Here is a 13,948-nt window from a genome sequence, read left to right on the forward strand (position 1 = left end):
ATACGTACCTTAAAATTATAGCTCAGACAAAGTTCAAGTGACTGAGAACACAATTTGAATTTTTCCTGAGACAAATAAACCTGAGCTATCAGGAGATGAGCATCTGCATAAGAAGGGTTGTGTTCTAGGCAATGCTGCAGGTTATTATAAGCTGCTTCAATGTCACCTAATAAGAGAAACAAAGCATTACAATTCAAATGGTTGAGAGAGAGAGATGTGAGAGAGAAGAGGGACATGAATAGTTTATGGATAGTTCCATGCCTACCTGCCCCAGGTAGCCCCTTTCTAGTCTTCATGAAAGAATATACCTGTAAGTCAGGCCAGCCATAAGGAGCAAACCAGGGAAAGCTGTGAAAGGATCAGAGTCAATCACCATTGCTACTTCTGAGAGGACTATAAATGTACCTTTATTTATTTTCCTGATCAAAAAACTTTTTACTTAAAATTTCATTACAGTAAGTCTTGCAAAACACAGACATTTAAATAGCTAGAATTCTGTACTGTCACTTATATTAACAAAGAGGATATATAGTCTTATAATCATCCTTGGCCAGAAATTTTACCACTGTATTTAAAATAACAAAAAAAGCATTAAGGATATATTCCGGACATTCAGAAATGGGAGCTATTGATTTAATATGCCTTTAAATGCCAAGTGTAATAGCCAAGGTTTTGGACACACATCCTCTGTATACCTACGAGTCTTAGATGGAAGAAATGATCAAAATTAAAGTGACAGGAATGGTGGAATCTGTTAGGCTCGGGCTGGTAGATGGGGTAGAAAGAGGCTCTTCAGAGAAGGAAGAGTATAAACTCTAGGTCCTAGAAGAAATTTCTAGAGATATAACCCACAGCATTCCGCCTAAAGCCATCTCACAGACTGTGTTAAGTAGGTATAGGAACCCAGCTCCCCATTCAACCTTGCTAGGAGCACCAGGGAAGAACAGACCCTAGATTACTCTGTTCCATTACGCTCCTTAACCTCACCTGATACCTCAATAGACCAAACGAGGTTTACAGTTAGGGCTTCCAGTTCCCAAAGGCCCAACCTACCCATGACAGAATCCATCTACACAGAAAACAGTTTTCTTACAGACATAGGATTAATAAACAAGTAACAGGCTGAGGCTGCATAATAACATACTAAACATAGTATCAAAATTTGTCAATCAACCAACAAACATAATAAATAATATTGGATTATTTATTGTTGTGATACACTCTTAACACTCAAGAACTGAGCAGGCAGAAAAGGAAATAGGAAATGGGAACGTTAAGTATAATAAACTGGTGTGCAAATGACCACCCCCATGTTCTTTAAGGAGGAAAAGGATTAAGGAGATAGCTTGAAGGTTACTGCTAAGGGGGAAAGCACATAGGAAAAGAATCAGGGTTTACAAATAAGAGACTGAAGAATATGAGGACTGAATGAATAATTGAGATCAGAATCTTTCTTTTAAGTGTGATGAGGGGGCAAAGATGCGTGGTTAGTATTTAGAAGGTCACTAAACATTTAAAAATGAGAAATGGGTAATCACTGTTCCGGAAAATAGCCATATAAAAAAAGAACACAACAATATAACATTTTATTCTAAGAGCAGCCTAATTTCCTTTAAGGGAAAAATGAAAGACATTTCTGTCCTGCATGTATGTCTTTGTAACATAGAATTTGGCTGGTCTTTGTCCCAGGTTCTTGGGACAGAGTCTTAAAATCTTGGAATTTCCTGAGTGAGAGAAGTATCTTTGTTGTTTGAGGTTGGCTTTGACAATTTATATAAGTGAGAAGATGAAGAGTAAGCCCTAGATAGCTTATGTTAAGAATATGACTCAATGGGGACCAGCCATGCCAGAAAGACCAACCAAGCAGAGGATGGTGTTATCTACCTGAACTGGGGAGCAGGACCCTGGAGCCTGACTTCAATCACATGCCCAGTGATTCCATATCCATGCCTATATAATGAACCTGGGGTGATCTTCCCTAGTTGTTAATGCTCTCTACGTACCGTCATATATACATGTGTTGGATTGTTGGTGTGTACCAACTCCACAGACTGAACAATGGCAGCTTCACATTTGGAACCCTCCCAGGCCTTTGCCCTGTGCATCTCTCCCTTTTGCTAGTTTGTATTAGCGTCCTTTTGCTATACTAAAACTCTAATCATACATATAGCAATTTCCTGAATTCTAGAAGTTGTTCTAGTGAACTTGAACCTGAGGGGTCATAGAAACCCTGAATTTGTAGCCAGCTAGTCAGAAGTTCAGGTGGCCTTGGCAACCCCGGAACTTATGGCTCATGTCTGTGCCCTTAACCTGTGAAGTCTGGTCCAACTCCGGGTAGTTCTGGGGTTAGAAGTCATTGTAGTTGGCAGTTTTATCAGGATACCGCTATTCGGACATACGGCAGCACTATTTCAAATGATTTAAGGCTGCTGTTTTTAAAAATGCGGTCAATATAGGAGACTTTCACTTCTAGAGACTTTGGCAATTAAGAATTACTACACTGAGACTGATTTATATCAATTTTCAAAATAACAGATGTCTAATAAATTAATCACAGAACTCAAAGTCCCAGTTTAATTATTTAGTAGATAGTACCATTTCAACTCGGAGGAAAGTAGAAATTTCATGTGGCTCAACAGAACCTAACCAGAAGAAGGTATAATAGAGCCACTTCTTACATCTAGAGTATTTTAGAGATACGAGCTTTTGAGATCATCTAGTTTGTTTTTTTTTTAACAGTTAAAATTGAGGTACAAAAAATTAGCAAAGTCAATCTTCTAACTCTCTCCATTATATATAAGAAAAAATTGTTTAGGATGATACCTTTAAGTTGGTTTCTACCCCTTATGATTTTACAAACTTAATTTACTTTGCATGGTATTCATCTAGAAAAGGTACATAAATAGAAGCCCCAAAGGTTGGTCTACTATGTATATAGTCACAAACCCATTTATGTCCTAAAAGAAGAAGGTTATATATCTGGGGTTATTTTTTTTTTTTTTTGCTATACATAATCACAGAAACTAAACAGGAATTAATCAGTACATTTCATAAAGGCCCCAAACCTGGTAAACCTTGCATCTGGCTATGCCAATGAGTCAATAACTATGGACTAAAGACTATAAATTCTTACTGCCATCTAAGTATCTGACGGACTTTTTTTTTAAGTGGTACAACTGCATTTTCCCAGCAATTCACTTGATCAACAAATATTACATTTATTGTAATTTTTAAAGAATTAAATAGTACAGAATATTATGCAATTTTATTTTGGATTAAAATTATTTATTTGTGCACAAGTAAAATGCATTTTATGTGACTGTTCTCCATATATATACTTAGTTTATTTCCCTTTTGTTTTTGTCAACATCAGAATAAAAAAGTTATTTTAAGTTTTTAAGGTATATTCTACCTGATAAATATTTCACTTTTGCTATTAGGAAGACAGCTTGCAGAAGACCTGGTACAGTTCTTACTATAGTCTCCAGGATTGAGGTACAACGTCTGAGAAGTGGAGAGAGAGGTTGCCCAGGACTTGCAGGCTATAAACAAAACAAATTAGCATATCATTTTATAAGTCTTAGTATTTAGTTAAAAGTGAACACACACACTAAATTTTAGTATAACTAGCAAAACTATGTATTTTTCCAAAATTTCTGTTATTCTACTTTTGCATCTCTTTACCATAATGTGACTAATACTAATTTATCTGCCTGGGATCTATGAACAAACCATGTAAATAATGGCTTTTATTCAGCAAAATAGTTATGAATTACACAATTACTGATTTGATAACACGAAAGGAGTGTATTTGTTCAAAAACTGTAAAGGAAACATATTCAAAGGAAAGATAACTAAGAGGCAGAATTTCTTGCTGGAATTGAGAGTCAAGGCAATGTGAATTCTAATTCTAGACCTGCCTTGTGATTTATTCAGTTCAGTAACTTGCATTGCCCCCTAGAGTACTATAAGATCAGTTTCTGAAAATTCTTTTTTTTCCTAGTAGATATCAGAAGGTAGAAAACACTCATGTGCACTACACCAAATGTCTCATACCTTCAATTTTCTGCTTCTCTGCCTGGCATGCTGAAGGTCCTCAAAGGTTTTTGTTGTTGTTTTTTTCTCTTTTTATTAATACGCAGTAAATATAACTAAAAGAGTACTAGAAATTTATTGTTTTAATGGCTGTCTTAACCAATGATTACCCACTCACAAGCTAAAATGTGATATTAGAATTTAAATGTCAAATGTTCATTCTCCCTGCTTTGCCCTACTAATGCTGCTTCCAATCTTCCCCATTGTCCCCTTATGCCCCACAAGTATATAGTCTTAGCTAGGGTATGGTCTCTTACTGACAATCACTTCTACCATGAGACGTTGTTATTGACAAGAAAGTGCCACATCTCTTTGCTACCTTGCGGCACAAAAAAATGTGCAAAAATTTCAAAAGGAATTTCAAAATATGACCATTGGTGCCTAGAACACCTCAACTTCTTTAAATTTCTATAGCACTTATAATCTGTGTAATAAAATTTAGCATTCTATATTATCTTATACAATCCCATAGTAGTTTCATATTTTGTTTTGCTTCTTTTATAGGGCTAGGGTGCCTTGAAGATTGGAATTTTACACGTTTTCAAACAGTAATGAATACAGAGTAAACTCTTTAAAAGTATTTTTTTCACTTGAAAACAGTGAAAGTGTAGGTGATATAGTGAGGTTAAGGTTCTTTGCCATCTGCTAAGAATTATTTATTGAAAAAAATTATTATTATTTTTTTTTTAAAGATTTTTTATTTATTTGACAGAGAGGCACAGCGAGAGAGAGGGAACACAAGCAGGGGGAGTGTGAGAGGGAGAAGCAGGCTTCCCGCGGAGCAGGGAGCCCGATGCGGGGCTCGATCCCAGGACCCTGGGATCATGACCTGAGCCGAAGGCAGACACTTAACGACTGAGCCACCCAGGCGCCCCGAAAAAAATTATTATTTATTAGAGAACCACCATCATTTTTACTGTAAATGCTTTCAGAGTAAAGCATATATGGACAATCTCTAAGATAACACCTGTTTGATTAAAAAAAAACCTATATAAAGGGGCAAGGAACAGAGCTAGAGAGACAGACAAGTCTGTCTTTCTGATATTTCCCTATGAAAACAGCATTGTAAGTGCTAATTAGGTGCTATCACGCTGACAAAGGTTATATTGCAGGAACACAGAATGTTGTGGACTAGGGACACAATTACCACTTTACCACATTATTTCTTTCTCCACCTACAATTAATTCTTAGCATAGCTGCCAGAGAAATCCTTTTAACCTGTTGAGTCAGATCATGCTGGAAACCTTTTGCTGGCTCCTCACTGTGCTCAGAGTTGATGCTGGGGAAGTGACAACGACTTCTAAGGCCCCACGTGGTCTCGTATCCTCTCCTGTGACCTCCTCCTCACTCCCTCCCGGTCACATGAGTCTCCTGTGTCCCTCGAGGCCACAGCACAAGTGTTCCTGTGCCTGAGACAATCTATACCATATTTCCACAGGAACACTTCAAGTTTTTGTTCAACTTTTACCATCTCAAAGAGGCCTAACCAGACCATCTTATCCAAAATTACCACCCCCGACCCTAGTCTATTATTTTCTATTACATAATTGACTTGACTATATTATCTGTCTCCTCCGGCTAGTTATATATGCTTCAAGAGGGCAAAGGCTGTGGTTTATTCTTACACGACCACCTCGCCAGCTCCAAGCAGAGCCCTGGGTACTCTACAAGCATTTGTTGAGTGAATTCTGAATACTGCACAAGTACTGAAAAATGTATTTTGACTCTAAGCAACTGAGAACAGATCACGACAGGGGAGACTGGGATCAATCCTAGGTGTTATTCCAGAAGGGTTAATTTATTTTTCTTTCTTTTCAAGTTTTTATTTAAATTCTAGTTAGTTAACATACACTGCAATATGGTTTTAGGTGTAGAATTTAGTGATTCATCACTTACATATAACACCCAGCGCTCATCATAAGTGCCCTCCTTAATCCCCATCACCCATCTAGCCCATCCCCCACCCACCTCCCCTCCAGCAACCCTCAGTTTGTTCTCTATAGTTAAGAAGGGTTAATTTAAAACACATTATGAAAGTCTGTAAAAGGACTTGGTGATCAAAACAGCAGCATGGCTTCCCTAAAGAAAGGCCATTATCTTCATTTCTTCAACACAAGGAAGCTGTAAATCAGGGAGAATGCTAAGTATTATGCTTTTAGCAATGAGGTATTTGATAGTCCCTCTTAGGATATTCCTGTGCTGAATCGTGAGCTGAGTATACTAATGTTAAGTCGTCTGCTTACTGTCTGTAATAAAAAGAGTGCTGACTAATGGATCCACATAAATTTGGAAAGAATTCTCTGAGAATACAATAAAAGGTTCCATATTCAGTTCTATTCAGAGGTAGATAAGGCAAATAATGGAGGACAGTAAAGATCCATATAAAGCAGATGACAATCAGGATCTAAAAGAATATGGTAATCTGGAATTATGAATCTGAGGAGATAAAATTTCCTAGGGATAGAGTCTACACGTGGGTCCTCAGTTGCAGTGAATAATAGATCCAAGGACTTTAGTTAACTATTAATTCAATAGGGGTCAATAATATAATATAATTCACAAAAGAAAGCTAGAGGAACACCCAGAATTAGGGGAGGAAGAGGACCTGTCAAGGCCAAACCCATGTACGGAACAGTGAGCTTACTGAGAGCTTACTAACAAAATAAAGGCTGTCCTCAGGCTCACGGCCAGGGTTCTAACTATGTCATATAAAAAATAAATGGCTAAAAACCTGGAATTGTTTAGGGGGACCATGAAAACTAATTTCTAAAATCCAAAGGTCTGTGTTATGAATGAGGAATAATCCTTGCTTTGGCGAAGTAACTGGACTTGCTCTGTGCCACTCGAGAGAGCAGGAGGTGGACCAGGAAATGGGTGAATTTTTTTTTTAACACAAAGCTGAGTCTGACAACATCGGAAATACAGTCTAATAGTCATAGTCATACAGTAAGAACTGGATTTTTGAATGCACCCCAGGGTTGGACGGGCACGTAATGTGGATGCTGTGGAGTAGATTCAAATATCACATGCACGTCTGAATTAAATGACTTCTAGTATTTCTTCTAAACTGAAGATATTAAGATTTTATGAACCGTAAGTGAATATTTGTAAACCAATATTTATTATTTGATAGCAGTCATTGGTGTAAGTACTCTGATTTAAAACTATTTCAACTAATAGAGATATAAATACGACCATTAAGATGCTGATATAATCTAACATGTGAAAGACAATTTATTAGCACGTTTTATAAAACATCATATAAGTGATGTTGAAAATATTTTCGTTGAAAATAAGTCCCAGGATTACTTACCTGCATTGGACAGAAATTCAGATATTCGGTAATAATTTCTAGCAAGAAATCAGGATTTAAGTTCTCAAAATACTGTATGCCAAGTGGCAGATCTTCTAACTGTGAAAAATGAGCGTCCAGAACATCGTTTAACAAATTAATAACTTCCTCTTGTTGTTTATTTTTCTTCATAGCAAGAATTGCATGTAAATAGGTTAATTCCTAGAAATTAAGTAGTTGTCATTAATTACCCCATTCAGTTGTAAAGCCATTTATTTCTACTTAGATTTCAAACATTTATGAAGTGCTATTTATGTGCATTATCTGTTCGAATTTAAGTATTAGCCTGGACAAACTTTTAGAAGTTTTTATATTATACAAGAATATTTAAAGTCTAATTCTGTGTGGAGGTAAGTTAGTAAATGCAATTATATATTAAAATTAGTGTATATGTTAAAATTAGTGAAAGCCATTACTATTACTAAAATTTAAAATCTCGTATTTTATAAACAGTACCTAGGATCTACCATCTGATAAAATAAAACACTGTACCGCAGATTTTCCAATAGACTGCTGAATTTCCCTAAGGAATTCTAGCTGCTGATCTGCATCCTGTAACTGCCCTTCAATTAATCGACATCGGATAAATCCTAAAACCAAACAGGACAAAAACAGTCAAAGTCCACCTCAATTCAGGCATGTACACTTCAAGCTAACACAAACATTAATGAAACAGATTTTCCCTCCATAGTATATTAAAGTATTAATCATTATAATAAAGTATAATAGACTAAAGTAATACTACTTCCGATTTAAGAAAAAAAGAATAAAAGAAAATAAAATGGGCAGCTTTGTACCCAAATAAAATCAGTTACTAAGAAATTCAAAATTTATAGGAACTATCTCATAAAAATCTATTCTCTCAAGATATTTAAGAAATAAAAACTTCATTTTTAAAGACTTATGTTTTTTTTCTATTGTGGATAATGGAGGACAGTTTAATTTTAGAAAACCACAACATACATTTTTTTCTCCTTTAACAGCATGTATTAAAAGGAATTATGACTTGCATCTCTCTGAGGAACATTTAGAAAGAGCTGTCATACCAGTCAGTGCAGGGATGCTAGTTTCATCAAGTGTCATGGCAGTCTTATACCACTTCAATGCCTCCTTAACTTTTCCTTGTAAAATCATTTGGTATCCAAGTTCTGCAGCAAATTCTGATTGCTGAGGGGCTAAACTAAAAGCTCTTTCTAGTAATGTCTGAATTTTTTGAAGAATGAGTTGACTTCGCCCACACTAAAAAGAAAAAAGAAATTTTAGACTAGAAAGTCAAACACTTCTACTCAGGTGGGAGGATTATTTTTTCCTAAAGATACAAATTATTTGTACTTCATAGAAATAGAATGAAAAAATAAATAAAAGTATTTAATAATCAAATAAAACTTCTCTATTTACTATCTACACAGTACAGCAAAAGTTTATATCCTAGCAGAACTTAAAATCCTAAGGAGCTATTTTAAACAATAGCTTCTTGAAAAGTATACTCTAATGAAGTTGCTGTACATTTTTTAGAACTTTTTCTACTTTTCATACTTTCTAAAACTGTCTCATGATTGTTTTACAAATTAGACAAGAAAATTGTTAAAGGTTTATATATATATACATATATACATACATATATATATATATATATATATATATATATATATATATATATATATATTAATCTAATCAAACTTAAGACAAGGATTTGCTTTCCCCCTAAGGAGAAGGTATGCCACCAGGGAGAATATTTTAAAAGATCACGCATCAGAATCTTTATGAAAAAAGCTTTAAAAAAATTTTAAGAAATGGCAACTCTGCTGAAGTATGTAATGTTCTAACATAATAACTTTTAAGAGTAAAATACTAAACTGCTTGAATTTTTGTAAGCTTGTTTAAAAACTAATCAAAATAAATTATCTGGCAATAAAGTAAATAAAAAAGGTAAATATCTTCCTTAATTCAAACTCTTGTAATAGCACAGGATTTTTTTCCCTCTACATTTCACACAATCTGACAATCTGTTTTTTAACAAAAGAATTCAGTTTCAATGTCATTTAATAATTAAGATCCTTGATTTTTTCTTTCAATTTTATGTCTAGTATTTCACTTGTGTATACCGTTTCCCTTATTTTTTTCTAGTTTAATTAAGAACTTTTCAATCCTCTCATTCCTTGTATTGAGATTCTGCAGTACTTTTCTGTTCCATTCCTGATGATCTTCTTATTGGATGTTGTAATAGAAACATTTCTTTACTACTATTATTAAAAAAAAAAAAAAATCCCAGCCATTTTCCCTACCAAAATTGTCTCCCACCCATGTTAAAACTGTTTTTCAAATACAGTTGACCCTTGAATAACGCAGGGGTGAGGGTGCTGTCACCCATGCCCTACCCCCCTCTCCCGCACCACACAGTTGAAAATCTGCATATAGGGGCACCTGGGTGGCTCAGTCGTTAAGCGTCTGCCTTCGGCTCAGGTCATGATCCCAGGGTCCTGGGATCGAGCCCCGCATCGGGCTCCCTGCTCAGCGGGAAGCCTGCTTCTCCCTCTCCCACTCTCCCTGCTTGTGTTCCCTCTCTCGCTGTCTCTGTCAAATAAATAAATAAAATTTAAAAAAAAAAAAAAGAAAATCTGCATATAATTTTTGACTTCCCAAACACTTAACTATTAATAGCCTACATTGACCACACCTTCCTGATAACCGAAACAGTCTATTAACACATATTTTGTATGTTATATATTCTTACAATAAAATTATAGAAAAGAAAATCATAAGGAAAATACATTTACAATACTGTATTGATTGAACACATCTGCATTAAGTGGACTCACACAGTTCAAACTTGTGTTGTTCAAGGGTCAACTGTAGTTTCAAAAAACAAAATAAAGAATAACCCTAGTTATAAATCCTATGCTCTGATTAATAAATGACTTCCCACTTCCTTTGGAATTTCCCACTTCCCTATCCTTAAAGGCTCCACAAGGGCTACTTCCATGAAGGCTCCATTATGCCTTCTTATGGTTGGAAATCATATCTCCTCTGAACTGACTTTCCTACGAATGTATCACAAATTTACATACGTATGGTATTTTCATTCTAGGCCGTATGCTCTTTGATGCCTCAACCTTTGTGACTTGTTTTATATTCCCAGCCACAGATAACAGAGCTCTGTTACATAGCAGGCTCTCTTACAGTTCTGCTGAAGGCTACTGTGATCTTATAAAAAAGTTGAGCATTCTGTGGTTCCATGGCATCCAGTGCATTCTCTAAGTTTTCCAGCTTGGTGGCAGCCTAAAACAAAAGTATCAGTATAATTTCAAAATAAGAAACAAAGAATACATGACATATACACTAATAAGTATTAATATTAAAAAAAATCTTTGCTTTTACAAATTCCCTCTTGTCCAGTGAAATCTTCTATGTTGAGAAATGTATTAAAAGTTCTTTTAAAAAGCTCAAGAATTATGAATAAAGACCTGAGTTTTAAGATGTGTTTTTTAGGGGTCCCTGGCTGACTCAGTCAGAGAGCATGCGACTCTTGATCTCGGGGTCATGAGTTCAAGTCCCACATTGGGTATGGAAATTACTTACATAAATAAAACTTAAAATAAAATAAAATAAATAAAATGTGTTTTTAAAATATTTGTTATTAAATGGAAACCTCTGGGTAGATAAAGATACCCATAATATTCCATTAACTATATACGCAAAGCTCCCTCTCCAATAATTAGTTCATGACACACATGAGATATGAAAAATAACATATAATTATAAACATTAATATTATATGAGATCAGATTTTGGATTACCTATACAGTCTGGTTTATATTTAAAATATTTTCTAGAATAGAAAAATCATTAAGACACTGTAAGTAATTTCAATGCCTGGAAAATTTACTGAAAAGTTGCCCCTAGTAAAATTCCTCTGGTATTTACTGAAGAACTTATTAGTTGCCATCACATTTAACAATTTAACCAGAACGAAACACGATTCAAATCTACTCTTTGTTATAATACTATTTTATAATACTATTTGCTTCAGACTGGATTTTGGCATTCCATAACCCAGTACGTAATCAATGTGCTCATTACTAGAGAAACATGAATCTTATTATAAGGTCCGGTCCAATGGGATGTCATCCTAAGCCCATTTAAATTATGCAAACTCAGTTAAACTGTAAAAAAACTAAGAATTATATTTTGCATATATATTCTTCCATACCTAGCATCACCAGTTACATTAATCATGTATGTTACTGTATAGGAGTTTTATTTAGAAAACCACATATACTGTAATAAATGATTTAAGGAATTTTCAAGGTATTTTAACTATTCAATATTTTTGCTTTATTAGTTGATTTAAGAAGCTCATCACTATATTAAAGTGTATTTCTAGGAATCAAGTAAAAACTACCATGGCATACATTCTGAAAGAGCTCTTCAAGGCTCTAATGTACAGGCATATGTGTGTGTAACTACATATTTTTTAATACAGGAAACTTAAATAATACAACTTACCTTCTCTATGTCCCCCTCCCTACACAAATAGTAAAGAGCCAGGATCCTTAGTGCTTCCACATTTTGATTATCCTGAAGCATTAACCTGCAGAAAAACATTTCACTTAATGTTGAAATAAACTTAATGCATTTTTTTTTTTTTAAAGATTTATTTGACAGAGAGAGACACAGCGAGAGAGGAAACACGAGCAGGGGAGTGGGAGAGAGAGAGAAGCAGGCTTCCCACTGAGCAGGGAGCCCAATGCGGGGCTCGATCCCAGGACCCTGGGACCATGACCTGAGCCGAAGGCAGACACTTAACCGACTGAGCCACCCAGGCGCCCCTTAATGTGGTTTCTTTTATTTGAGGGTTTGAAAAGGCAGTTTGCTGGTCTGACTATTCCACTGTCTAAATAAGAATTTTAATTAGTAAGATAGCATATCCTTTATGAAAATTATCAACCTCATTATTTAAGCTAAAAAAAAAAAATTTCTGAATCTTCAATATGTTTTAAAAAGATATGAATAGATTGTATCAGTCTCTTTAAATCCTTTGGCAATCCGGGGTGCCTGGGTGGCTCAGTCGTTAAGCGTCTGCCTTCGGCTTGGGTTGTGATCCCAGGGTCCTGGGATCAAGCCCCGCATCGGGCTCCCTGCTCAGTGGGAAGCCTGCTTCTCCCTCTCCCACTCCCCCTACTTGTGTTCCTTCTCTCACTGTGTCATTCTCTGTCAAATAAATAAATAAAATCTTTAAAAAAAAAATCCGTTAGCAATCCTAAATAAAGTATTAGTTAACCATATCCAACAGTATATTAAAAGAATAATTTGGGGCACCTGGGTAGCTCAGTTGGTTAAGTGTCCGATTCTTGATTTCAGCTCAGGTCATGATCTCAGGGTTATGAGATCGAGCCCTACATCAGGCTCTGCGTGGTGCGTGGAGCCTGCTTAAGATTCTCTCTCTCTCCCTCCCCCCATCACCCTCTCCCTCTCAGGAAAAAAAAAAGAATAATTCACCCTGACCAGGAAGATGTATTACAAGAATTTCAGGAATGAAAAGATGGGTTAAACATTTAAAAATCTGTTAATGTAATTCACAACATTAAAACAGATTCCTATGTGATAAAAACAAATCAGAAAAAAATTAGTAACAACTCCCCTTTCCCAAAAAAGACATAAACTTAGCAAAAATATGCAAAAGCTATATAAATTCCTAAACTTTACTCAAGGACATTTGAAAAACTGAACAAATGGGGTAACTAACACACTAGGTTTCTTCTTATCATGAATGGTGTGGTACATTGAATTATTAGCTTCAATCTTCCCACCTTCCATTAATACATGCTTTCCGCCATGAAAGTGAGCAGTTCCTCCCATAAATGCTGACATGTACTTTACTGCTTCTTGGCTATGGACCTGGACATTTTCCTTATATTGGTCAATGGAACGTGACTAAGAATGGCAGTGTGCCACCCCAAAGTTTCAGAGGCACTGAATATTTCTGCCTGTCCTCTTGCATCTCTGCTATCACCATGAGAAGAGTTTCCTCTGGGTAGCTGCTGCTCTCTGGCTTGAGCCCAGAGAAGAACACCCTTAGAGCTGACCAGAGACCAAACTGCAATGAGGTGCTACACCCAGCCAGCTGGATCTAAAATTTGAAGCAGAACCCCGGGCAAGCCTGGTCGAGGTCAGATGATCCTTACCAAAGTGAGAAATGAGTGCTTACAGTCATATGCCCTGAGATTTGTAGTTGTTTGCTATGCCCCGATAGCTGCCCCATGATAATACTCATTTTTGGTTAAAAAATATTTTTCCCCAAACAATCTATAGATTTAATGCAATTCAAATCAAAATCTTATAAGGTTTTTTTTTTTTTTTTTAACTTGGTAAGTTAATTCTGACAGTCAATTGCAAAAGAAGAGCCAAGAAAAGTATCAAAAAAGAAACATGATAGAGAACTTGCCCTAAAAAAATATAAAAATCCATTAGAAATATAGGAAAGGCTAGACCCAGTTTAA

General features: G+C 35.6%; 1 protein-coding gene across 5 annotated transcripts in view; it reads right to left on the minus strand.

Annotated features, from left to right (window-relative positions):
• TTC21B (tetratricopeptide repeat domain 21B) overlaps nucleotides 1-13,948 on the minus strand; it is an 81,602-nt gene that overhangs the window by 51,613 nt on the left and 16,041 nt on the right. For all 5 annotated transcript variants that reach the window (XR_013447197.1, XR_013447196.1, XM_078070928.1 and 2 more), the window contains exons 7-13: nucleotides 11,955-12,039; nucleotides 10,629-10,727; nucleotides 8,495-8,687; nucleotides 7,941-8,038; nucleotides 7,410-7,610; nucleotides 3,413-3,542; nucleotides 9-166 (exon numbers count right to left, since the gene is read on the minus strand). Coding sequence is in view for 3 of the 5 variants with exons in the window: in XM_078070928.1 (XP_077927054.1) it covers nucleotides 9-166; nucleotides 3,413-3,542; nucleotides 7,410-7,610; nucleotides 7,941-8,038; nucleotides 8,495-8,687; nucleotides 10,629-10,727; nucleotides 11,955-12,039 (964 nt within the window). In the remaining 2 variants the exon portion in view is untranslated. The remainder of the gene's footprint in view (nucleotides 1-8; nucleotides 167-3,412; nucleotides 3,543-7,409; nucleotides 7,611-7,940; nucleotides 8,039-8,494; nucleotides 8,688-10,628; nucleotides 10,728-11,954; nucleotides 12,040-13,948) is intronic.

Source organism: Halichoerus grypus, chromosome 4 (assembly GCF_964656455.1).
Source record: "Halichoerus grypus chromosome 4, mHalGry1.hap1.1, whole genome shotgun sequence".
NCBI classification, from domain to species: domain Eukaryota; kingdom Metazoa; phylum Chordata; class Mammalia; order Carnivora; family Phocidae; genus Halichoerus; species Halichoerus grypus.